The 27,935-nt window shown below is 39.9% G+C and overlaps 1 protein-coding gene across 16 annotated transcripts in view; it reads right to left on the reverse strand.

Moving 5' to 3' along the window:
• CELF4 (CUGBP Elav-like family member 4) overlaps positions 1-27,935 on the reverse strand; it is a 702,112-nt gene that overhangs the window by 590,435 nt on the left and 83,742 nt on the right. For all 16 annotated transcript variants that reach the window (XR_006016178.1, XR_006016177.1, XM_042028752.1 and 13 more), the window contains exon 2: positions 19,193-19,275. Coding sequence is in view for 14 of the 16 variants with exons in the window: in XM_042028752.1 (XP_041884686.1) it covers positions 19,193-19,275 (83 nt within the window). In the remaining 2 variants the exon portion in view is untranslated. The remainder of the gene's footprint in view (positions 1-19,192; positions 19,276-27,935) is intronic.

Consider the following 27,935-nt stretch of genomic DNA (forward strand, 5'->3'; position numbering starts at 1 on the left):
TGGTACCTAAGGTGAGTAGCTTCTAGCCAGTTAGGCTACAGATGAGCTACAAAGACCTACCCAGCTCATGAGAGCAGTGCCACAGTCACCTGGGCATCTCTCTGCACTACAGGGAGGCAGTAATCTTAGTTTCAGGCTCAGATTAATCAGGTTTGTACAAATCAGGAATTCAAATAACTTCAGCCACCCAGCTGCTTGTGCAGAAAGACACTTTGGGAATATTCAGGTGAGACTGCAAATGGGCGATAATCTCCTTCACCCTGTCCACTCTGCTTTTCTTGAGGACAGCTTCCCACACCATGTAGGACTGTGCATCAGGTCTCTCTACATTATAAATAGGTCAATGAACCATGGGAAAAAGACTGTAAGAATACACTTAGGAAACTGCAGGATGGCCTTGAATGTCTGTAAGGATGCCTACAGCTAACCCAAAATACCAAATCCCAGGGAGAGAGTTTTTGAGGTAGGGAAGGGTTAATATCTGGATAAAGAGGCTGAGATCAGTGAGCTCACACAAAAACACTGAGATACCAGAATATTGCTCCCACTTTAGTTTAATCTGAAAGTCAAATCACATGACTGCATTTTCCAGTTTAACTTGCACGTCTGCCACTACCAAGCCAGCCTCTGAGAATTGTATTCACCTACTCACTGCACAACTCCCACCAGCTTCCCAGTATAAGAAAAACAACATCCTTGGAAATAAAAGAGCTCTACCATCAGCTTACTAAGCCCTGTTCCACCTCCTCCCACACATACTGGGAATGGACATAATGGATAGCTCACATGAAAAGAGGGGTTTATGGTGTCCTTGACTTAGCTCTACTTTCTGGGAATCCAGATGAAGATTTTTCACTGGTTCCAACTGAGAGCAGAACAAAACAGATACTGAATACATATATAAGAAAAATCTACCCACATACTGACAGTAAATCCAATCGACTTCATCCCTTCCCCCAGTACTAACTTGGGTTCTCTGCACTGAGTCATTTGTAATTGACTAATTCGCAGAGAGAGATCAAAACCAGCAACAGACAAAGCCCGAAGAGCCTCCTCATTGCCTTCCCTTTGGAATAGTAAAACTGTGCTTTAATTCCAACTTCAGAAAGCCTCTAGTTTTCCCACACAACTGCTTAAAACTGTGGACTCCCAAGATGACATCAAATAAACACCAGTGGGGCTTCACCACACAGAGAGGCAACCTCTTGCAGACACGTGAGCGCGGGTTGCGGAGGCACCGGTGAGTCAGCAGCGAGCAGGAATGTGACGTGCACACACGGGCCATATGCTACTGGATGTCTCATCCTTCTGTAGTAGATCCCACAGGCTCCAACACGTGCCTGCTGCTCCCTGCCTACCCCAGAGAGAAGCAGTCCCTCAGATCACAGCGTTTGTACCCAATGTGGGCATCGATATTGTAGCCCTGGATCACCTGAAGGCCTGGCTGAATGCCCAAAGAGCCAAACATTATGGAATAGTTCACCCAGCCCAGCACCCTGAGCTTCAGAAAGGAAATTGGCAACTGGTAAGAAAGATTCAGTGGTGCAGAGCAGGTCTCGGCCTGGAAAGGCTTGCCTGTGGTAATGAATAAAGGTGTAGAGAAAAGTTGTCAATGCCTCCTGCTTTAGCCCTTTGAGGACTGTGCTGAGCTGGTCCACACAGTCTGGGTCCACATCTAGAGAGCTTAATGTAATAGGGTGTTACCAATCTCTTCCTGTTAATGTCTTCCCCCTCCTCACTGAGCGTTGTTTCAGCCCCTCTTGGTGTTTTCCAGTTTAGGAAGGGTCCTATTTTCTTTTAAATCACTTTAAGATCATTCTTTTGGTTATTTTTCATAAATTGAAATCTTAATGAGAATTACATCAGTATTTTCATTTAAATGAAGCTGTTTTCTTTGCATGAAATTGCTTCAGTGTACTTTTGAAGGAGGTTTCTATAATGCTCATTTTCATAGAGAATCCGAAAAACTATGAATGCATTCCTTTCAAAAAAGGTAAGATTTTAAATCCATTTAACCATACCATATTTTCCATAAAACTGTTTTCCTAGGTTTCCTTCCGAATTTATTTCTTTGAGGGTAGGCAAGGAGGTGAAATTATAATCCAGATGTGGAGAGCCACATTTGGAATGGATTTGAAAATTTTTTTAGATTTTCAATGAACTTGTTGGAGTCCACATCAATTTTCTCTATGCTTCCCATGTATTACTCACATTTCCTCATATTAAAGGTGCATATGTACACACTATGATTTGTTGTGTAACCATTTCATTCCTTGTGGAGGTTTGAACTGTCACTCCAATTTGTGAATTCATAATTATTTTGCTGACTTTTTTTTAGTCTGTGATGCTGCACATGCATCTGAATTACTCTTGAGTTACCACATCAGCTGTCTGTAATGACCCACAGGGATATTTCTTAGGAAAGAAACTTGGACATTACTTTACTTTGTGAGGAAAGAATTTGAAGGAGTTGATGGTGGGAGAGAAAGGCACACTGCATCTCCCTTGTGGTGATAGAGGACTTTCTTTCCTTATTGTCTCATCCAAACCAATAAACAAAGAAACTCTTCAGGGGGAAACCAGCACCTCCTCTCTTCAGACAAGACAGAAAATGCTCTCTATGTAGCAAGGAAATTAACAGCTATTTACCCTGCATGCACTCCAGAAGAGAGGCCATTGAGGCAAGCTAGCAAGTGTGTGATCCCATAATGGGTAATCACAAGCTGATGTGGGTTCGTGTTCTTGCTTCCCGACAAACAGTTTTTCGGAGCCTATCATCTACATTTTTCACATCTTCTGAGGACCTGTGAGCCAGCTACTTGTACCCTAAGAAGAGTGGATGTTCAAAATTAGAGAAGAAATACCAGCTAGGAATGAAACTAAGACTCTACCAGCAAATAAACAGACCCTGATGAAGTGGGCATCAAGGGAGGAGTTCTAATTTTCTTCTTGAAGGCAATATGTTTCATCATGCCACTTATAAATAAGTGCTTTTTTCCATCTCTGTGATTCAGGATGAACCAGAACAGTTCCAAACCCAGTAACACTATGAGTAAAGAGAAACATTCCTTAGCTTAATTATTAAAAAGAGCTTTATACTGATTGATTATTTAATAATAGAACGTGAATTATGGAGTATGAGGATTATTTGTTCAGAAATATTAATCAGCAATTATTTACCCTAGCAAAAATATAGATTTTTCTTCCATTAATGTGGAGAGGGGTATTACTTACTGTTTATATTCCTTACTTTTCCATTTTTCTGACTGTATAGAAAGTGGCAAAGAAAATATGTTGTTGGGATTTTTTTCCAAGGTCCAAGCAAAATTGTCTTTTGAAAATAATTTAAAAGGGATTTTTATCAAATGGTCTGAAAAATAAAACACAACAAAACCTGAGTTGTGCAGCAAAGAGCGTTCTCGGAGTACTGGAGACTAAAGTGAACCTCTGCAAATGGGATTTACAAAATTAGTATTTGCATTCAATTTACAGCATCTACGTCACTTAAATTTTTAGAAAGCTTTTCAGAAGCCCCAAAAGATAGAATACAAAAGATACAAGCTAGTCATAAAATTGTACATTAATACTTATATTTTCACTTCATCCCCTTTGAAGGTTTTCTTGAAGCTGTACAAAGACGGGACTCATAGGAAATATTTGCCCACAGTAACTAGCATCCTGTATTGAAAGTCATTTGTCCAACTTTCAAAACATGCTCTGGACCCACCTGTCACTTCAAACATCAGAGGTTGTATTGAAGGGATATTTGAACAGGAAAAACCTTATTGGGAAGTGAGGACCACAAGATATTAAAAAATACCATCAAAATGATGTAAGAAACACTCAGGCAAGTGTCTCAGTCCTCTCTCTTTCTTGCTTTTTACATTAGATACATTCATCCTTCATTAAAGGTCTCTGTCTGCTACTTGATACAACAAATAAAGCATACAGCACTGGAATATTAAATCTCTCTCCAAAGTTTTAAGAAAGCCCATCTCCCTTTTCTTCTAGGTAAAATGAGTGGGTTTTTTACCCTCCCCCTCTGTCTGAAGAACTGGGGGGAAGGGCAGTGGAGGTTTCCTTGTGAAATCAAAAGCTACCCTTGAATCAAGTCTGATAGGCTGCTGAAAATTCAGCACAGAAAAGTGTTTCTGTCAGTGAAAGACCTTGTTTGTAACTGTAAGGATTGTATGCAGCACATTGTTTGATCCTGAGAGGACTTTGATCTATGCTAGCATCTAAAATATAGCAAAGGATGTCACTAGGCTTTGGAAAAAGAAGGTGAAGGAGAGACAGAAAGCGAGGGAAAGTGCACTTGTGAGGTGCCAAAACAGGTAACACTGAGTTATTGAGGTACTGGGCAAGTGAAAGTGGGTTTGTACAGAGGAGAGCTGGGTGTTGCACTTCTGGGCAAAATTAGATTTCACTGTTTACTCCAGAAAACCCTATTCAGGAACAGAAAAGGTCCAGCCAAAGCACAGCAGAGCAACTTTGGGCATTAAATTCAGAGCAAATAATTCCTTTACCTACATGACTTGTCTTCTAAGCCTTTTATGAGGTATGAGTGAAATGAAATCAGTCTCCCCTCCTCCTTGTTTCACATTGTCTCACTAGAATTGGAACAGGTTTGACTGAGGCTCAGCGTTGAAAATATTCTTGACCACCACAAACGTGCTGATAAACAAAAAGATGGTTATACAAAGGTACTCCTGAGCCACCACAGTGCTGTGGGTGCTGATCCAGAACTATTAGGGCAAGATGTATGAAGGACTTAAGGCCAAGGGCCATCTCCGGATGTGAACAGGTCAAAGGTGGGCGCAGGTCTGTGATCGCACATGAATTTTTCTGGTGTTGGTGGACAGTGTAGAGCTGTAGCAAGAAATCTCATTGCTAAGACAAAGCAGGTAGAACATTTTTTACATACAAGTGCCTGAAGTTTGTGCACATGTAAACAGCATGGGACACCTTAAGCAAAAAACACTGAAGGGAAGTTGCCTAGGATCATTTCTTTCATATGCCAATGTGTGGTTCCCTCATCTGTCCACAGCATACTATTCATTCACACAAAAAAGAAACAACCCAACATACACCCTCTGCTTAAGAATAACAAGAAGAACCTGAAATTCCCCTTGACAAAAGCACCTTTTCCCTGCAATTCTCACCCACAAAAGTGGAGAGGAGACATATGATCACACAAGACAGTGGATGCTCCACTTTTCCCTGTGCTCATTGATGCTGGAGCAACTTGGAGGAGTTTTGCTGCCTGCTAGCCATCTCCCCTTTCCATGCCCTTTGGTGAGATGTGGTGGAACATGATAGGCATCTTGTATTATGTCTTGGAGAGAAGCAGAGAGGAGAGAAGTGAGGAATACTTAATATGATGCAGAGGTTCGCTGCAGTGACAATAGTCTCTATTATTCTTGACATGACCCTAATGCAAGCACAGGGCTGTTTGTAAGATGCCTCTTTTTATTGACAACTGTATCTGACCCAAATTTTATTAAAGATGTCAAATGCAGTATGAAAAAGTACAGCATGAGTCTAAGGGAAATTCTCCTTTCTTTAAAAAAAAAATATAAAAATAATGCAATAGCAAGAATGTCATTCCTTCCTTATTTATTTTCAGGTCAATCATGAGAAATGGAAGAGAAAGAGAAGGACAACCCCCTTCTGAAAGGCAAGAATCATACGAGCCATTGACTTATATTGGAGGAAAGCTTTTCCCTCCCAACAGTCATCATCCTTTGTCAGCATCACAGGAGTGTCTAGGACACTGTAGTCAAAAGCAGGAGCTGTCACTGCTAAGCACTGTACACAAATACAGATGCATATGAAAGGAAAAATCCTTATTTGGAGGACTCTAAATGTCTACTAATCAAAGAGATAACACTGGGGGAGGGTTAATTAGCTCCATTTTGTAGGTAGGATATCAAGGCAAAAGTGCGTTCGTTGACTTCTGTTACGTAGGCAGGTATTGAATCTAGAGTTTGGAAACCCTGGTGTTGGTTCAGCCCTCAAAACTTCTCTTTATCATAGGTATTTTCTCTCTTCACTTTCTCACAGCTTCACTTTCCCACCTCTTGGAGGACAAAGGAGACCAGAGACAACTGAGGAGTTGCTGATGTCTTAATGAAACCTGAGGTCATGTGCAGCAAACCTCGTCTGTGTGCCTGGTCCCCTCTCATCACTGCAAGTCAATAACCTATATATTCATCTTAAAATCAGCCAGGTCTGGTGTTGTCCCTCAACGACCCTTACCAAAATATTCATCCACTCAAAAACATCCTTAGCATTTCTAGAAAATTACTTAGCAATTTCTGTAAAAATAGAGGGCAAAGAGGAGAAAATAAAGGAAGCACCTATGCAAATATCTTCAAATAGCCAAGGATCAAACGCGTACGAAATTTAGCTGAGGAAGGCAGAGAAAAGCCAGAGTCTGTTCACTTCTTAGTTTGAATTAGGTAATGCAGGGATTTGTATCAGGGAATCTACGTATGTCAAGCAAATGTCATGCCTGCCTGTTTGGGTTGATTTCTGCTTTTCTGGCCTTTTCATTTAAGCAAGAATTTTCTATCAGATCCAAAACTCAGTCTCACATAAATGCATGACCAAATCCACTATGATCCCTCAAATGAAAAGGTCTCGAATTGACATTTTCTAGAGAAAATACTTTCATTAAAAAAAATCAACATATCTATATAATAATAAAAAAATCCACCCCACAAACAAACAAGCCTCTCCCCAAACTCTAAGCCAACCAGAAAAAAAAAAAAACCCATAAGGCCCTAGCAAGGGTCTTATGCATTATCAAGCACAAGGTCTAGGTGAAGACAAAAATAAAAAGAAAAAAAAATGGGAAAAAAGGAGAAGCCAGATCATGAGATGACAGAGGCTAGTGGACCTCTAAGTCAATACAGCAGTGCTGATTTCCTCTAGATATGCAAAATTGGTATATAAGCAGAGCATTTGAGGAAGAGATACACTTCTTAAGGAGAAATAAAGGTTTGGAGTTTTATATCCTTCAGTCAAAGGAGAAAGGTTATGAAGTGTTCATTCTGGAAATTAGCCTTTCCTCACAGATTGAGAAATAATTTTAGGATGGGAAAACATATATGCAACTCACACTCCAGGTTCAAAGAGCAAGTGGACAAATGGGTGATTTTAAATTTGCATGATTAATACTATGGTCTCCCTGCTTTAGGATTTCTGCGTGTCACGGACATGGCTACTGCTTCAGTAACTAAGCCCACTCACAGAAAAACAGTTTTCTTTAAGTGGAACAAGAAAAAAATTGGAGGACAGCTTCTGTAAAACTGGTAGGGGTCACAAAGGAAAGAAATAGGTGTGCAAGCAGTTGGAAGTAGTTGTACATTGATGTGATCCATGACTGGATGGTTGTGCAGGCTCTAAATGCTGAATGGTGTTAATTGTTAACTGTTGTCTTAACTTTAATTTTATTGAAGCAAGTGCTTCATGAGTAGAGTCATTGGAGAAAATGCTCCAACCACTTGGGTTTTAAACAAGTTTTTCTGGGGAGTTGTTTTGTGTGTGTATGTGAGTAGGTGTGCATGTGCGCACAGGATATCAGAAAGAGAGTGATAAAAACCCAAACGTATTTCTAAAGGAAAAAAATTCTGCGATGGAGTAATAGCTTTCATTTTTAAACATTTTTTTTCTCCTTTTTAACAATGTTGAGTCCGCTTGGTACAGCTCTGATTTTATCCGAGTTGATTTAAGTGCTTAAAAATGAAGTAGGGGAAAAGGATCATTCACTTCGATTAAAAGGGCATTAGGCTAGATTTCAAAAAGCCACAAGGTAGCATATCATCTTAGTCAAAGTTCAAGGTTAGAGATGGTGTTAAAGAGCAAAGCAAGTGAAATCAAGAGGGTTGCTGTTAAACTTGGCTCTTATAATGGTGTCGGCTTCTGTTCAGAATTCTCTTGGCCTCTGGACAAGATACTGCAATTCAATAACAGCTAGCAGAGACTTTCTAGGACTCTCAAGGATGTTTTCCGAGTTTCAAATGGAGAGACCTCCAGTGGCTCTGATCTGTATCATCAGGCCACCATGGATAGGTGCAAGACTTCAAGCAACATCTCAGGAGCAGTTCTGGCTGACTGGATGGGCTATGAATAACCATAATAACAACGATTATAAAGAGCGTTTGCACATCAGTGCGAAAGAATGAGGAGCAAAGAGGATAAATGTGACTCTTAATCTTCAGCTATCTGCATAGGAAAGTATGATTAATAACTACAGAGGCTTAACATAACCTCCTCAGATAACGAGTGAGGTGGCCTTCTCCAAGCCCTGATTATCCTCTTCTAATGGGCTTCATTTATTGTGTAAACTAATAACCAAGGCCTAAGCATTGCACACTCCAGGGTCTGCAGGAAAAACACTGGGCCCAAATGTGATTAAGTTGGTGACAATTGCCCAGCAACACAGTGTGCTCTGCTTGAGCAGAGGGGGGGACGGGGAGGAGGGAATGAGAAGCAATGTATCCTGCAAAGAAATGAAGCAGAAAGTAGCGGCAATCTCCCTTTTAGTATAGATATGCTGGTATAAATCCCTTGCCTTTCGACTGGGATTGTTATGAGTTTTCAGCTGGAATTAGTGGAAAGGCAGGGCACAGCCACAAGGTGTTAATACAAGGAGGAGAGGCACTGGTAATGAGGAGATCTGATTGCAGTGCTATTCAGAAAGTCAGCAGCAATGCCAGATCTGGACAGTAACTCAAGTTTTCAGTCAGTATTTCAGTGGTGGAAGGGAAGAGATGCTCAGAAAAAGCTGAATTCCCTTAAGTGAGAGTTCAACAATACAACCCCAGCCCAGGGAAAAAAAAAAGGGAAAAGAAAGACCTTCCAGCTCTCCTGGCTGTATTTCTAAAACACAAGTGCAGCTGAAGGGACTCAGCTTTATAGGGCATATATGGAAAGAGGACGAGATTCTCATTTGAGCTGCACTGATGTAAAGAAGCTTAAACTCTGCAAGAGCCCATGGAGTTACTCTGAATTTACATCTAGCCAACAAGAGTACTGGATGACAGCTCCTCCTCACTGGAAACATATTTCTTAGCTGAACAATGAATATCACATTAGATTATCCAAACTGAAATAATTGTAAATATTCGATTTATCTGGACCCATTTGTCTGCTTAATTGTTGCACTTTGTTCAACAAGGACAATGAAATTAGTTTGGACAAGCTCACTTTAGAGGCATTATCATTGTGCTGTTGCAGGTTGGGTTCAGAGTACTGGTGGAAAAGGTTTAAGGCTTAATAGACTAAAAATGAAAGAGAAACACATATCAATATTCATAAATTTGGGACCTCCACTGGGACATGAGACGCTGTCTTTGAAGGGTGTCACATCTGTACTCTTTGTAGTGTACCCACATTTGTAGAGCCTGTACTTCCAAAAAAAAAACATACAAAGACTTCAAATATCAGCATTTTCTCCGGCTCCTCTCAGAAGTTCTGTGCTTGTTGAATGCTAGCAACACATGCCCAACTTTCCCAGGAGTGTCTTAGCCTCTACCATCCCAGGTGAAAGCGTGAGTCATGTCAAGCAGTGTGAAAATACAGTGGTAGAAAAAATAACAAGGTGGGAGCAGCAGGCTGCTACCAACAAAACAGGCACCCTGAAAGGTTCGAACAGTTCACCCCCTGTACGTTCCACCCCCCTTCCCTGTGCAGGACAAGCACAGACATGGAAATGAATCCCCAGGCGCTCCCCAGTTGCTCTGAGGAAGAACAGACAAGAAAACACAGCATGTACAACTCTCTCCTGGCTGCCTTGTTTCTCTTGGGCAACATGAATATACACTGAAAAACCCATACACACTAAGCCTCATAATTTCAAGAGACATCAGATTTAGGACAAGCCAACTCTGCAATCTATATACGTGTGGTGTCAAAAAATGTGGAAACATTCACTAAGCTGAGTCTCTCCCTTTGTCTGGAGAAAATATGTGCTCTCCCAGGCAGAAGTAGTTGGGAAGCACGGTGTTCCTCCTCAGCAGCTGTAATCTCAACTCATTTCACCAAGCAGGCATTACGGGAACACAGGGTAATGTTTCCAGCAAATCTACAAAGGAGATAAGAGATGGCAAGGACAGACATGCAGGATGAGAAGGGATGTAGGAGAAAAGGAGAAAATGATGCTCGGCCAGACAGGAGACATTAGTGTGACTTCATTGAGAAAGGACACTACAAAATGACCTGAAAGACAGAAGCAACATCTCAAATGTTTACCAGGGAAGATCTTGACAGAAAGCTAGCCATAAATAAAAAGACCAAGAAAAACTGATTCCAGTTTTACCACCTTGAAAACAAAGTGCTCTTCCACTGATCAAAGCTGTAAATGAAATCAGAAACTCACGCCAGCATGTCTTATCAGTTACATATTTACCGTGCAAAGTCGACATAGTAGCATAGAAATTATGAGCCATTATAAGAACAAGAGAAAAATAAAATTTCTCCATCTGTTTGAAGGAACAAACTGAGCTTGGAATGGTTTAGTTATAGCTGGACAAAACTTGCTCTGCCAAAACCTGCCTACAAAGCCAGTGATCAAAACACTCATTTTTTGCAATATGTCAAAGAAAATATGCACTAGAAAGTGGCAGAGGATTTTAGGATTGTAGTTTACCATACCTAAGGGGAAAGTAAGAGAACAACTTCATTCTAGCACCATAGGATTCATTTGGTGCTGAAAATGAATGCATATCAAGGTTAAAAATGTTACAGAAACCAAAGAAATTTGAAGGCACATGTTTTTACAAGAAATTGTATTTTAACAAGCTTTTCTTTTTAAAGGAGTGACATGGTGGGAAGGGGAGGGGAGAAAAAGTGTGGACACAAGATATAAGAAGTTCCCATTAAAGAGAAAAATGGGAAATGCACATTTCTTCTTTGAAAAATAGGTTAAGCTTAATTTTGTCCTTGTACTTACAGAAACTAATCAGAGAGATTTGACATTGCTGGGAACCTGCCAAGTGCAGCAATTCATACATGTGGTGCCACTGTAAGTCTCTCACTGCAGCTACTCAACAGAGCAAAGTCACTTCAGATACCTGCTCGCCTGAACTGATAGTGCAATCTCATGGTCAGTCACTCCTCACCACTTTCTCCCTGCCAGAGACAGAGCGCAGCAGAAGGGAAACATAGGAGCTAAATGGGTTACATCATGTCAAGTTCTATCAGAAGTTATCCGTAAATGGAGAGACGGGACAGTTTCTGTCACTCCCAAAAGCATTCCAGCTCAGATAGTTCTTTAAAAGGTGCTCTTAACTTAAAGAGCAGTTTTAAGTCTAATGCACGAATCATGCTCTTAGACTATTTAATGCAGGAAACACAGCTTTTCTTAAAAGATCTGCAGCCAGTGGATGGATTTCACATGGTAAGGCTGGCAGCCTGTCTACTCTGCAACTGAAATGTTTTCAACAAGCATAGATGTTCTTAACCTACATAGCATAAGTAGCGCTACCAGAAATAATGTTTCAGGCAAGATTCAAGTCCTTACTGGAGGATTGCCCACCACGAATTACAGGCATGGAATGCAGCTGCTCCACAACATCCAAGTCCATGGTTTTATGTTTTCATTGTTGTTATTATATAGACTATTCAAATTAAATTAGATCAAGACACAGGTCTGTGAGTTTCAAAGATAATGATTTTGGAGGCAGACACATATATCTGAGCCATCACTCTTATGCATGGTCTTCAACCTTTGTATTTAAAAAAAAAAAAATCATTGTCACTGAGCATCTGAAGGGTTTTAAGGGATGTATAGACAGCATGAAAAACATTGGGCAGACAGCTTGCACCAGGGTAGGCTATGGGTAGTACAGCTGGTAAAGCTATAGTATAGGTGGGCGTATCACCCCAGGGAGAAATCCAAATCACATAACTATACAGGATCTTCTACCAAATGCTTTACTAGGAACTTACACTGGCCTCACAGATCACAACCACCACATTCTTTGTAGTGCAAATATGGGAAGTGGGTGTTTATGGAAAGGTTAGCCTATGAACAATGACTCCTGGGCTATGTAATGTCATGCACTATCATCCACATGACTGAAAAAATGAAAAGTAAAGGGTGCCTGTTCTCTTCCTCTGTCTCTCTGTGACTGGGAACATGGGGTGAGGAATGAAGGTTTACTGCTTTCAAGTTATTCCTGGGTGTATCCCATCACTGCTGAATCAGTAGGGTGATGCAACTGGCAATCCAAATGCTTAGGATTGATCAGTATCTAACAGTTAACACTGTTGAAACACCAAGACACCAACCATCTTTAATTCCTACAGTTTGGAGCTGGGACCTCTCTCTACCAAAAAGGCCATGGGAGCTATGGAATGGCCCAGCAGGTGTCAGGGATGCTCAGTGTTTTGTGAGATCACGTATTCCCATGTAAAAATATGTTTCCCCATTTAGAGCTATGGTACTTTTCACGATGACATCATTTCAGCAGTGACAAATATAGCTGAGTCTGCTCTTTCCTACGCCATATAAATCCCTTGACCTCAATCAGATCATTGCTGATTTACACTTGTGTATATGAAGTCAGAATCCAGCCCATGGTATTCACAAATGTAGGCCAGAGTAAGCATTACTCACAGACAAGAGACAACCCTTCAGAGGAAGGAAAAAAGATCATTTTCATGCAAATATCCTTAATAATAAGGAACAAGAGTTAGAAATAAGAGTATGAATGAAATGCAATCAAGAACTGCTCTGAGATCAGATTTGCTTCTAACTTTATGATGCTGCATCAGCTGCTCTTAAAGCAGCTTAAGCCCAAAATTTGACCTACCTGAAACTTGTTATATATAATTTTTCATCAGGGATCTGTGAGCTAACTCAATCCCTAGGCTTGGCTTTGAAGGTAGCTGGAGGTGCTCAGCTACTTGCAGGATTTAAAAAAATTTGATTGCCATGTTCTATGAAAATGGAAACTTTTTTTTCCCTGATATCCAGCTTTGCCCTCAAATCATTACACATTATCTATTTATTTATGCATAAACAGTGGCATTATGGTTTGGAGAACAGGGGTCCTTTGATGGGAGGTAAGCTTGACTAGCCTATGGGAGTTTACTGCTATGCATGTAAATGAGGACGTACATACAAATATGCAGAACAGACAAGCGAAAATATACAGCATCTCTTTAAAATGAAATACTTTGATTGCTCCAATCACAAGAAGTTGTAAAACTACCCTGAAGAATTAACAGCCTCAGTACATGCTAACTACATCCATCATAAATTCGTCTTTAGTTTCTGTTATCATATCACTGTCTCTTGGGACCCCCAGTCCTGTCATCATTTGCCCTTTATAATTTATTCAGCTTGTACTTGCCTGAATCCGTTCTACTTATCATTCATCTTTACAGTTGTACATAAAATTAGATTGATCCTCCTATGGCAGACACGTCAGAGAGAAAAGTTGTCATTGAATAACACATAAAGCAAATGAAGGTCCAGCTAAAGCTTTTGTTACATAACTTGGAAGTCATCCTTTGAGATCCAGAAGGTGTCAAATTAAAAAGACAAGACAACTGTACCTTTATAATTTAATTTTTTGCACATCATTTTTCAATTGCCACCAAATCTCAGGTGCTACTGAGAAGCCTTTTTGCCATTTTACATCTCAGGCTGAGCTTGGTTAGCCACCACAAAGGTGATGAATACACCAGTCTCAGCTGAGATAACAGTATGCATCCAACACACTGGTTCTGTCAGGATGCTGGCACTGTGTTCTTTCTCTGCAAAGCTCTTTGGACTGGGTAGCAGAGAGGGAGTTTACTTTGTATTCTAGAGGCTGCCTTATAGGGATACAGAAGCCAATCTTTAACTAGTGAAATGGAACTTTAATGTTTACCAAGCAGATAGGACCCAGGTGTTTCATCTCATCTGGTGAACAGAACAGCACTGTCAAACTACCGGGGTTTTTAGCAAATGGAAAGTGCATATAGCTTCCTCTTTCTCTCCTCTCCCCTGCTTTACCCAAAGCAAGATCCAAAAGTCCTTTTACTGGCTGGTCACTCTGAAGGAAGAAACAAGGAGTAAAAAAAAAAAAAAAAAAAAAAAAAAAAAAAAAAAAAAATCTCTTTAAGCATGACATTGACATCCAAAGATTTAAACAGAGAATTTCTGGAGAATTTCTGAAGGACTGGGTTTTTTTCTTTTTTGTTTTTCTTTATTGTTTTTTTCCAAGTCTCTTACCTCAAATCTGGTTTTATTCCTTTTCATCTTCATTTTTAACTTCAGAAAACAGACATGTTTCTCCTAAGGGAACAATTAAATGTGTTTTCTTTCAAAATCTAAAGGGCATGGTGAGCAGGCTGTGTGTTCAGCAGGCTACTTTAATCAATGGAACCCATCCAGCCTACCACTGCTGACCAAATTGCAATTTACATCAGTAGAGAAAAAGTTTTGAAATGGGAAGTTGTGGGAATATAATACCATTTTTGGCACAACACAGCATGCAGGGTGATATGTGGTTTAATGGTTTTCTAACAAGCTTTTGGAAAAAGCTTTGAAACACAAGAAAGAAAAAGATAAGAAGACAGTAAAATTTCAAGGTCTGCTTAAACAGTGAAATCAATGCTATATGTGCAGGACTTCTGAAGTCCACATGACACTTATGTCTCATTTAAGCCTTATTACAAGGATTTAAGAGAGGCAAGACCTTGCAAGATACCCACCCTCCTCTCTCCTGTGCTCAAATAACTTTCCTTACATATACGTACGAATTTAAGTCAGGTATGACCAATAATGTTGGAAAAACCTTTTTTTTTTTTAACTGTGGGCAAATGTAGTTAGATAGGGGTTTTTTTCTTCTTTAAAAAATGGGTTTAATATGAGTTTTATGAGCTCACCTGTCTTCTAATGTTAAAGATGCATATTTTTGCATATGATGAATAAAACAGAATGCATTTTTTCTAGATGGCAAGAAGAGACAAAGAATATCAGAACAGTTAGGGAGAAAACTAATTATGTTACGCACTGAGAAATTTAGCATACCAGTAGTACCACTGTCTCTTTCAAGAGGAAGAGATACAGTAAGAAAACCCAGCCTATTTCTCAGACTGAACAGGCCCTGCAGATTGCTGAGGTTAACAGCTTCGTACATACTTAATTTCATAGTTATTCTTTGCAAGTCTTACAGGAAGGTTTTAACTCTGCAGAGACAGTGCCTCCAACCAAGTATACATGGACTGTTCACTCTCGTTGCCTGAGAGAGACACAAAGAACTAGGGGAAGAAAAATGCTGCTGTGCTTATCATACAAGAGCTCAGTTTATTTGTGCTATAAATAAAAGTAGATCTTGATAGCGTAATTACATTTCTCAGCATTATCCTCTGCCATTCACTTCAGAAAGAAAAAAGAAAGGGGAGAAAATGTTCGCTTCACTATAATTTGTAATCAAAATGACTACACTTAAAACATAATTTTATTTCCTCTATTTCATTTCCTGTGGAGCTTTGTGGGGCAAATAGATAATATTATACAAAATCTACAGGCAGATAATTCTCCCATATGTTGCACTGTCATTGTCTAGATCACTTTTTCCCCCTTGCCTTGCTTTCCTCAGGATCATGGCCTGTATTTTTGATATTGCATTTTATCATTGCGGGGTATATCAGCATCAGATATACCAGGGGTGAATCAACTTTTACTTTCTCTACTTTCTCTCTCCTGCTCCCCCAAATTACTCTTCCTTGCCTTAATTCACTTTTTATAATGCTATGTAAAAAAAAAAAGGAAAAAAAAAGGTGGTTTCCCACTATGAAGGATTAGCACAGATTATGGTGAACAGTGTTAATTATAGGTGAGGAAAAAGAATAGTGCATCTCTCCAATCTGTTCTTGATTTCCCCCGTGTCTGTCTGTCTGGTAATAAGCCTCCTTTAATCTGGCAGTCCCCTTGGTGAAATCAGCGCCATGGACAGCAATATTGATTGCTTCTGAGAAACCATCACAGCTGCTCAACCAAATTACCTTTGATATGTGACCTTTAATGTAATTACTGCAACATCAAAGCATTTCTATAAATTATTAAAGAACTAATATACTTCATCATCCAGCCACTCTATTATATGTAAAATAAACAATCACAAGTAAACACTAGAATTTGAATTGTCCAACAATCACAAAGTGCTCTTTACACATACATATACACTCTGCTACATTAACCTTCCATTTCAGGCAAAACAATTCCAAACTCTCCAAAAGAACCTAATTTACTCATTCAGATGAAGAAGATCCAACTGATAGTTTTATGTTTTACATTCCATTCTACTTGCTTCAAAATATCTATCATGATTCCTTCCCACCCAAAAACAAAGTGCTGTAAAGACTTTATTAATCAACACATACCTGCTTGGAAGTCTTTTGATTATTCCACAGGATGAGTTTATGTCCTACATATAACATAGAAATATGTGAAACATATTTCTGTCATCTTACAAAGCACATCCAGAAAGTAATTACTGTAAAATATGTGCATGTAGCCACTCCACTAAAAACAAAGTGATACATAACTGAGAGGCAAGGCATCTGAATCTGGACAAAACCTCTGCATGCCTCACCATTTCCATACATTAACATGCCTGTGCATATTATTAAAAATTAGGCAGTTCTGTGCTTTATAATAAAAAGAACATAAACAGCAATATTGCAAGAGCAGGAAAATGTGCAGTTTACTGGGAAATGGGAAAGAACGGCTTAGTCTAGTACTATTTATTTTTTCCTGTACCATGCCTGTTAATTGCTTTTGATACCTCCTCAGTCATGCTGTTTGTGTCACAGACAGTGGATTGTCAAGAGAAGATGTTATATATGTGTCATTTGTGAAATTATGTGAATGAGGACTTAGACCCCTGACCCTAAAAATGCTTCTTATTTTATGGTGATGAACTATGGTTGATATTTTTGGTGCATGTTATCAAGAACAGTCAGGTAAGTCATAAATAATTCCCTTCTACTCAGATAGGAACCATAAAACAGTATCCAGGCATGATAGTTTATCAAGAGACAAGACTGGTTTCCTTAAATAAACTACAGTGACATCATTCAGAGGATGAGTTCAGAAACTTGGCAGAAAGCTGCCTGCAGAGGGTTTGCTGGTGGAAAGTAAACCTTTGTCCTGAGACAAATAGAACAGGAAAGGAAAGGAATGGGAAAATCAGTGTTCAGAACTCTAAGAAACCTGGCTGCTCTTTTAGAAAGAGGACTCACTGTTCACAGTTCAATCAGATCCTGATATGTCTCCCGAAATTGTAAAAGGGCAAAAAAAAAAAGCCTTCTAGAGCTTCTAGAGCCACTGTGTCCAGTTTGGAGTATATGTAACAGAAATTACACAAAGCAAAGAAGAAATTGTTTCCCTGTAGTCTAGAATGAGTCAGTGCAGCCTTTGAAGGAAGTCTTGATCCTAGACCAAACGCTGGTTGAATTTTGCCACTGTCCAAGAAAACAGTTTTGACTTTAAGAGTTTCGTGATTTGAAGTCTCTAAAACAGAAGTTGAGATTCAGAATGGTGGACTTGGAAAGAACTTGGAAAAAAAATAAAATCCTAAATCATCACTTGCCCTCCCTCTCCAACTCTGAGTCCTAAATTTCACTGACCCACTGTCTTCTTGAAGATAGCACCATCATACAATTTCAGGATGAGATTTTAACCTCATAGAGAAGATAGAATTCCGTGCGCAAGTGAATGGTCTGGCTCGCAAAGAGAAGAGCAAACAGTCTGAGTGGAAAATCCGGAATTTCAATTAGTCTTTTTTAAATACAAAACACCCTATTCATCACATCTCTAGTTTTGATAAACAGATGTTTTATTTCTAGCATATTTCAGAAAAAAATAAGTTAAAATGTTACCTGAAACACCCTTATTCAACATATCCTCATTCTTTTTACATCCAGTTTTATCATTCAGGAAAGAGAAAAGCAAAAAGAAAACACTGGAAGGGGGAGGGGGCAGAAAAACTTAAACGCCCCACAAGACTGAAGTTACTTTCAATCTGCTGCTAAGGAGTTTCTAGAAAAAAAAAATAATTCAGAGGGAGTTGTCAGCTGACAGAAATATTTTTAGGGAATGAAGTATGTATATATTTGCATAAGGTATGGCCTTTTAAGCAAAGATAGATGTAGATGAGCAAGTGCGTGGGCATCTCCATACTGGCAAGGTGGCTTAGAGATAGGTAAATAGACCCAGGATGATGGAAACAGGCAGAGCAGAATCAACACTCTCCTCAGAACACAGAGCAAGGGATGTGTCTTAGATTTGTGGAAAGGTAGGTTAAGCAACACAGGAATCAATCACCCAACACCAGCTAATAAAGACACATTTTTAGATAGATTTCCTCTCAGTTTCGATGCAACCTGGAACCCTCAGAAGCCCGGTCTTAGTTAAGTGATCACTGACTCCTGGTCATTGTAAAACTAGCCCCATTCCAGCTACAGGAGCACTTCGCTGTTCCCAATCCACCTTACTCTGGCTGAATCTAAATAGTGTCTCCCCCTCCTCTGGGTAACGGCTTAACTAGAAACCCATCCAGCAGGGCAGGTCTTCCCCACATAATGCTGATTCTATTTTTAGTTCTGCTTGTGTTGTCTGAACCTTAGATCTTGCTCATGTGAATAATTTTCCTCATTATCTCGTGTGCATCTTACCTCTCTCTCTTTTCTCCTTGTCTCACCGCCTTTCCAATCTGCTACAGCTGCTTGAATACTAAAGTAACTGAGTCAAACCACTTTGTCATCAGGAATATGTTTTCATTCTGTGATAACTCAATAATGTGATCTGTTTCTTGATTTCTTGCTGCCAAAACTTGCTTCAGAGAAGAAAAACAGTGAGAGGAAGCACATGGTGAGGACTTCTAACATTTCGTTGTTGTGGTCAGAATCCTAAAGCACATCCTCAGCTAGGTAAGACTGGTAGAACCCAGTCCACAAACAGCTGATTACTGTTTTCCTGACTTCCCACAAGGGTAAAAAGCTTTTAGTTTTGTGCATGGAAACCATTTGGGTGGGTTGGTGGTGTCTTGATTTTATTAGCACAATGCAAATAGTGAATCATCCAAACAAACGGAGACTTTATACTTCCAAATCTGAGATGAGAGCACCATATGTAACCCATTTCGGATTTAAAAGGAAAAACAAAAAGTTATCAGTCTGGACTCACCCCTGGCAGTGTCTTCTGTTCATGCAGTGCGCTCTGGGCCTTTAGAGCAGACTCCCTTTCGCAGTATGTTAGGAAGGCACAGCCTGCAAAGAAAAAGAAAAACCTCAGTAACAGTGGTACTTCAGAGAAGATCCTCCTGAAATTGATATATAGAGCAAACCACTTTCCTGTCATCATCCCGTTCCCAGTAAATCAATCATAAAATCCTCTCCTCAGTATGTCACTAGTAAAGAGTCGAGAAATGAAGCTATCATAGCTTCCTCTGAGCCCTGGTGGAAAGTGAGCAATAGTGTACCTGTGAGTGCTTATTTTTCCTTCAACACATGCTTAAGTGTCAGATACAGAAGGCTGCACAGGATTAAGGATCTGAAAGGTTCCACATGGTGGCAAGGTGGGGCATGAGATCCCAGTCCTGCTCCAGCAGCAGCACTGGGAACAAGTGCTGCCATATGCTGAAAGGTCTCATGTCTTTCTTTTGTACCAAGTACTTTAAGAAAAGGGCATACAAGGACTTGGAACTTCCTACTGCAGAGGAATATTTCTATTGTTTAGCCTGACCTGCACCAAAAACTCGCTGCTCTTTTTGCATCACACCAGAAAGGCACCACCCTGCACCAGCTGCTGCAAGGACTCACAGGCTTCCAGTCATATATCATGCCACACGCAATCATGCCAAAGCCCAAACAATCACTCCAAAACATCCCTGACCCACAAATCATTTGAACTTCAGGGATACACCAATGGGTTATATCTTTGATTCTTTCAAAAAGTTGTCTTATCCACTACAAAGGCTAAAGCCCTGTCAAGGTAGAGCCCTGCTTTTCTTTCTTTCCCCACCTCCATGCTTCCCTTCTGGTAAAACTGGTTGATGTTGCAATATCAGTTATGTGTCTGATGTGATCAAATTATTTCTTCTTACTGCAGTATACTGAAAACCTGCCAGTTCCTGCAGCAAAAAAAAAGGTGCTTGTTATGCAGAAGACATTTCCTCTGAAATTACTACAGAATGTCTCCAGCTCCTTGAAATGGAGGTATCATAGATTTCAAGGTTCAGGCAGCATGTGCCTCAAACTGAGAGAGTCTTTCAAGAGCAGCACAAGTGCAGAGAGACTACCAAAGAAACAAACATGTTCCATGACCTCATCTTGACCCACCCGCCCTCTCCCCAAGCATATATAAAGTACGTAACAGGTGAGTAAACAGTAGGCTGTAAACTTTTTTCAACTTTGATTGCCACTGTGAGCATTTTGTCCATGCAACGTTCACTGTTTTTTCCAAATTATTTCCTTAGATAATATTACTGAAGAAATACACACTTTTATTTTTACATGCTTTTAATAGATTAATATATACAATAAAATAGATTTTTTTTTTCTATAAATATGCATTTTTTTCTCAAGGATTGTCTTGTGAAAGTCACCTTACTCCTCTCACAATGAAACTATGATATGGCATGAAAAAGAAGAAAAAGAGCAATTTTTTTCACTATCTCTTATCCTATGTTACTTTCTGGAGGTCTTATTACTTTCAGTTTATTCAAGCCAATTTATTATGTCTCCATAATTGAGACTCAGAAGCAGAAGGTGACAGTCAAAAAAGGAGACTGAACATCATCAAAAGTTTGCGTACTTGGAATTATTTTGATTTGTTCCCCTCTAACTTTAAATGGATGAGTTTCAGTTAGTCTGTATCTACCAAAGAAGAGGAAGAAATCGTGGCAGAGAGTTTACAGCTAGCAGAAGTAATGGATTGAAAAGGATCCTTAAAAGTCACCCATAGCCTGATAATCAAATGGGAAACTATGCTTAAATTTAATTTCAGTGCTAAATCACAGGCTGAGAGCTCTCTGTTTACTAGACACAATAAGAAAGTCTTCCTTTAGTAGCAGACATGGAGCAGCTGATACAGTCTAATTAGGCACATCATAGCACACTGTTATAGAGATAAACTATGCAGTGTAAAGCTCTCATAATGATAGCTATATCTTTCTCCTCATTGTGATTGCCATGATGACAGTTCAGGGTAACAATGTCCTGCAGCTCCTACTGTACTATGACTGTAATTCAGACAGAGTAGGCAGAAGACGACTCTTCTCTGAAGGTGCAAATTTTCCATCCAAGATCCACAGTAAATGTGTGTGTGGAGGCAAGTTCTCACCAGGGAGAAACCTCCATTAAGTCCTCTCCAAACCTGTTGTAAAAAGTGGTAGAAGTGCCAAACTCCCCAAAACGGTACTTAGAATGAATCGAATTATCACTGACATACCAAACACAGTGTTACGGACAAAAAGATTTTGAAGTGGAAAATAAAACTACTCTCTCATATGATCAGACAAAAAAACCCCTCCTGTTTTCCAGGGACAAAAAAAATGCTCTGTGGAAGTGTTTCTTTTTCCCTTTTCATTCATATATCTTGCACACGAATTACAATCTAGCCCACATGTGTTGGGCAAAAAGTAATATCTTTATGAAAAAAAAATCTCATTTATTTTAAGTAAGACTTAGTTGCTTAGAGACACTAAGAAGTTCCATCCCAGCAGCGGCCAAATGAAATAGATTCCTGTTCATAGCAGGCCTCAAACCTGAACTTGAAAAGGACAGTTCAGGGTTTTTTGTGTTCCCTTTCCTTACCACAAGATTGCTCTGTAAGGCACATATGCAGCATTAGCCGTCAGCTAAAATAGTATTTTTCAAAAACATGTGGCCTCTTATAAGATGATACGTATCCATTATTCCATCCTGCAAGAATTTCTATATTTCATCTCCTTGTGCATTAGGATAAAAGGCAGTGCTCTTTCTTGCACCACCCCTCCTGCCTCCCTGAAACATCAAAATTGATCTCTACTTTGTACTATGGTGTTTAATGGAGGAAAACTGTAAAACCTCTTTCAGGTGTTACTTTTCCAAGGCTACCTCTTTCCATGTGCCTCCCTATGACCCCTCCAAAGGTCTCTTCCTTCCTGGAGAACACAGCATTGAACACTCAGGTTAACACTGTGGAGTACAGCACTCTAAGCCACTGAATCTTGAAATAATGTCATATGATTAGCTATGTTGGTTTTTTTGTAGAGAAAAGAAAATGGCAAAAAAAATTGTGTTTTGGTTTGCTTGGGTTTTTTTTTTTTTTTTTTCATTTCGATTTGCCAGATGGAACTCAATTTCAGAACAATCAATTTTCCCTGCTGAACCTTATGATTGTGTACAGAACCACTTATTTCACTGGGAAAAAACCAGAAGTTTTTCATAGCAAACTCTTAAGTAGCTCCGCTTAACTGCTCACTTGCCATCAACTGTTTGCTCCAGATGTGAGCAGGATTTCTGGGTGAAAGGCTTCATATTCCATTACAAATCATTTGCACCATCCCTCCCTTTTAATTGCCCAATCTCAGCAGTATAATGAACATTTCTCAACACATCTCTTAAGTAAAGATAGTGTGAGGGCAATGCATTATTTCTGTCCTCCACTTCTACGGGTGGTACTGACTGAGTCAGTACAGTGCTTGTGAATTTTATCTGAATTGGAACAAAAATTCTAATTGACTAATTATTGATAATGAAGGACTCGCTCCAAACTGTTCCTAATTTCAATTCCATTTCTCTCAAACATGCTATGCATTCCAGACATATGTCAATCAACTTAAAGATGCTTTGTTTGGATTGCTTCTTTCCAGCTGTTCACTTACTACCAGTGGACAGCTTTTTGGGCAAGCACGTAAACATCTGGAAACTCCCACCTGCCAATTAACTCTAACCTATTGAACTACAGTCTCTTGGAAGCATGAGGACATATCAAGTTGTCTCCTGGGAAACAGGATTGTTAAAAGAGATGGCGGAAAACAAAAACAAAAGTTTGAGATGGAAAAAAAATTACAAAAGATCTATTTTAATTTTATCTCCAGAGAATTCAATAGTGTAAATAATAATTGTATGAGATACAGATGGATAATGATTGTGGTTACGGCAACTTCAACTCCACAGTAAGTCTCCAGAAGATTTTGCACAAGTCTAGGAGGCAAAACTATCAGGAGATACACTGTGAACTGAACACAATAGTTCTGAAAACTCAGAGCCAGTCACACAGCCTGAGTTGAAGAAGGCAAAGGCAGGGACTGGCAGAATGAAGAACAACCCACTTTAGCAGAAGATCAGGTTTGAGACCATCTAAGGAACCTGAAGATGCACAAGTCCATGGAACCTGATGAGATGAATCCATGGGTCCAGAGGGAACGGGCAGGTGAAGTGGTTAAGCCACTGTCCTTCATATTTGGGATTGACAGGCTGGCAAAGTACCTACTGTCTGGAAAAGAGGAAAAAATCCCTATTTTAAAAACAGAAAGCCTCAGGGAACTGCAGGCCATGTTGGGCAAGATCATGGAGCAGACCCTCCTGGACAACATGCTACCTGGAAAATCAGGATATGCTGGGTGACAGTCAACACAGCTTCAAAAATGGCAAATGGTGCCTGACAAACTTGTGGTCTTCTACAACAGGGTTGCAGCACTGGTGGAAAAGGAAAAAGCAACTGACACCATCTACCCGGATTTGTGCAAAGCACTGCCTCACACAACATCCTTTTCTCTAAAATGGATTTCAGGGATGGGTCAGTGGAATTGGCTGGAGGGCCACACTCAAAGGGTTGCTGCCAATGGCTCAATGTCCAAGTGGAGAACAATGACAAGTGGTGTTCCTGTTCCCCAGGGTCTGGTATTTGGACTGTTGCTGCTAAACGTCTTTGCTGGCAACATGGATACTGGGTTTGAGTGCACCTTCAACAGGTTTACCAACAAGAAACTTGGTTTGTGGTACAGTTGACACTCTGGAGGGAAGAGATTACATCCAGGGGAATCTTGACAGGCTGAGAGGTGGCCCTGTGCAAAACTTGTGAAGTCCAACCAGACCAAGTACAAAGTCTTTTATCCATTTTGGGACTAACCTAAGCACAAATACAGACTGGGCAGAGAATGCACTGAGAGAAGCCCTGCCGAGAAGGACTTGGAAATGTTGTTTGATGTCAGCAATGCACACTGACAGCCCAGAAAGCCAGCTGTGTCCTGGGCTGCAGAAAAAGGACTGTGGTCAGCAGGTTGAGGGAGGTGATTTTCCCCTCTAGATCACTCTTGCGAGAGCCCACTTGGAGTACTGCTTTCTTCTCTGGAGTCATGAAACTAAGAAGGATAGGGAGCTGTTGGAGAGAGTCCAGAGGAGAACATAAAGATGATTAGAGGGCTTGGGGCACCTCTCTTGTGGAGACAAGTTGAGAGAGTTGAGCTCGTTCATCTTGGAGAAAAGATAGCTCTGGGGACATCTAACCTAAGGAGCTGCAAGAAGATTGGAGAGGAACTTTTTACATGGCCATGAAATTATAGAACAAGGGGGAAGATGGCTTAAAACTTGAAGAGGGTAGACTTGGATCAGATATTAGGAATAAATTTTTTAGTGTGAAGATGATGAGGCACTGTAACAGGTTGCCCAAAGAAGTTGTCGATGCCTTATGTTTGGAAACGTTCAAGGCCAGGTTGGACGAGGCTTGGCACCTTGGTCTGACAGACCCTGTCCATGGCAGGGGGGTTGGAACAAAGTGGTGAAATTACACTGATGATTTGAATCATAATCCATTGCCTCTCTTGGAAGAATCCTTGGCTCAGTTGCTCATCTCAGCCACAATATTCCAGAACACTTGGGATAACCCTAGGCATTGAGAAGGCTGGCTCGAGTGATCTAAGCCAATTTTTGATTCACAAACTTTTGTGACTGTAGCGTATGCGCTCAACGAGTTATCACAGCTCGGCTGACAGGTGATAACTTCTGAAACTACAGCCCTTCCAATACTTGTGAGTGTAACTAAAATCAGAATCATTGCCCAAAAAAAGATAAAACTTTCACAAGGCTGTCAGGTTTTTGTTGGTTTTTCTTCTTGGAGTCAAATATGTTCTTGCTTTTGGTTACAAATATATTAGCTAGCAGTAAGGATTTCCTTAACTAGCCTTCCTGTGCTGTTTTATGTTAGAATTCTGCACAGCACATGAACTAGTGAACAAGATGGTCTTCTGTAACAGAAGAAAGAACATGGATCAGCTCATAGTGTCTACTACTGTGGGACCTTTTCCACTATCATCTTTAGAGTACCTCACACCCTAAAACCCCAAAGCAGAGAAATCAAGCGCTTTACTCCAACAGACCACTATGGGCTTTCAGCAAGCAAGCTGCAATCCAAGCCCAGCTCTACAAGAGCTTCAGGCTGTATACTGAAAATGGAGGAGGCTCTAGTAATGCTGCATACCTTGGGTCACAGGCTAGTGGTCATGCTCCAACTTAAGAAGATCCACAGTCTTCTAGAGGAGCTGGTTTGACAGCAAAAAGCTCACATCACTGCTAAAAAAATAGGAGCTCTCAACTGGTCACAGGTCTAAGCATCACATTTAGTGATGCCTCAGTTTCTCTGTGCCCTAATTATCTTTGAAAAAATTAGACCAAGATATATGAGCTGTCTGTGGTGGACCAGAGATCTGTGCCCCATTTTCCAGTCTCCTGGTTTGTGTTTTAAGAGAGCTCCTTCTCTGGAAATAAAAAAGTTCATTGCTTCAAAATTCTGAGATCTGTTATATAGAGAAAGATCATGGTTCTTAAGAAAACTCTTGCCTTAAAATCAACGTCTCAGGTTACGTCTCCCAGCTACGATTTCAAAGTGAAAAAGAAATCTTTTTTCGCTTTAAGTATCTTAGCTCTACATGTCTGGTTTTGAAACAATTCTCATTTGCTCTGTCTACAGTGGACTGCCCAAGGTTTAATCACTTGAGGGTTTCAAAGATTGAGCTGAATTTTCTTGAGGGAGACACAATCAATAAAGACTTTTGGAACTGGAAATGTTTTATCCAATTTCTTCATCTGTTTCTCTCTCAGTGATTAACTACCTTCTGACAAAAGTTAACATCTTTGCTGGTAAAGAACATTCACTTGGCTAGAACTTTCTTTTTCTCCATCTCCCCTGCTGCACAACAACTGAACACTAACTGTTTAGAGAAAAAGATAGGAATAAAAATCTTCCCAGATATCAGCTTCCCTGTCAATTATATTGCAAGGCAGATTAACATCCGAAATGCCCTGCTGTGTGGAATGCTAATTTTCTTTCTCCTCTTATGCTATTTTCCATTAACTATTATGATGCTGTAATATTCCTGCTATAGATAACTTGATAAGGTTCTGTGTGTTAAAAGCATACAGAAGACCCACTCATAGACACCCATGAACCAATAGTAAAAAATAAATTAAGAGGCCAAATATGCAAATGCAGAAGTTAACCATATTTACAGAATATTAGCTTGCTTAAAATGCATTTATGATAGCTCAAAATGAGACATTGATATTCACAGTCCAAATCAGAGTCAGTCCTCGTCAGTGTTTAATTATATTTAGCAGTGTCCAGGCAGACAGCAGAGACTTGAGCATCTGTTGGCATATGTAAGCATTTCAACAACACAGGCAATGGTTTCATCCTGATTTTTGATAACTAGTAGTTTTTTAATGAGGGCATCAGTTTTTAAAAGTCAGAATTTCTCATAGAAATTTTTAATGAAGTAGTTCACCAAGTTTCCCAGCCCCATGATACCATTTCTGACAAGAGCCTACAGCAAGAGTAATTTATTCCAGAACTGCTAGTAGTCTGGACTGTAATCTGGATCAGGCAAACAGGGTCTTGAGTGCAGAGATTTGACACAGGAGAGCACATTGTCACTGGCAGACCCCCAAGGCTTCATGCCTATTTTTTGAGTAACACCACAGTTACCTCGCTCCACACCACTGCAAAACTGGAAAGCTTTTGATCTGTCAAACTTTCTTCCCCAGGATGGAGGAACAGTTTCTGGCTCTGATTCACACATAGATGTTTTTTTTTCCTGGGGTCCTGAAAGTTCCTTGCAAAGTTTCTTTGAACAATCCTTTGCTGACTGGTACACTCAAGGTGCAGAATGAACCATTGATTCGACATACCATGTACCAGGTCTTGTTCTCTCACAACTGCCAATGTTCCAGCTTTAAATTTCATCCTGAAACTTCTGAGATAATTTTGATCATCCCAGTCCAAGTCAACAGAAGACTCACTGCTCAAGTTTCTGCAATTCTAACTATCCAGAGCATTTTCTCCCCAGAACAGGTGTCTAATTTCCATACACACAAGAAATGGCCAATGAATAGACTCCCCATTAAAGAAATCAGAATTTAGATTACTGGTTAAGATAGTTGTCTACCACAGAAAGTGCTGGTGTGCGTAATAAAGCCTGCAAATATTTAATGCTTTGAGTTACAGTAGAAAACTTACATTTAAACAGACCAGCCTCCCTTCAATTTCTCATTTGTTGCCTAATACCTTTGGACTTCATGTTGTAAGGAGAGGTGTATGCCTTCAGGCCATATTCATCAAACAATTAAGGCACACTTTTGATTTTAAAATATAAAAAGAAAAACATTAAAGTGAAAATAATAATCAGGTGGTTTTCTGGACCAAGCAAGTATTCCCAGTGTTTCAGAACTCTGTCACTGATGAGAAAACCATGAACAAACTCTAGAGATCACTCAAGTGAGAATGAGAATAAGTAGGTTCCAGCTTCTACTCCATAAGGATACATCAAGTTTGAGTTAAAATCCTGATAATCTCTAAGCTTGACTCACTTCAACCTACCTATTACTTCAAAGAAAAATCCAACATAATTATGTTACCCATTTTACTTTGCAGCCTCAGGAAAAAAAAA

Source organism: Corvus kubaryi, unplaced genomic scaffold (assembly GCF_017639235.1).
Source record: "Corvus kubaryi isolate FWS band 111438036 unplaced genomic scaffold, C.kubaryi_AGA036_p1.0 37308, whole genome shotgun sequence".
Taxonomy (NCBI): Eukaryota; Metazoa; Chordata; class Aves; order Passeriformes; family Corvidae; genus Corvus; species Corvus kubaryi.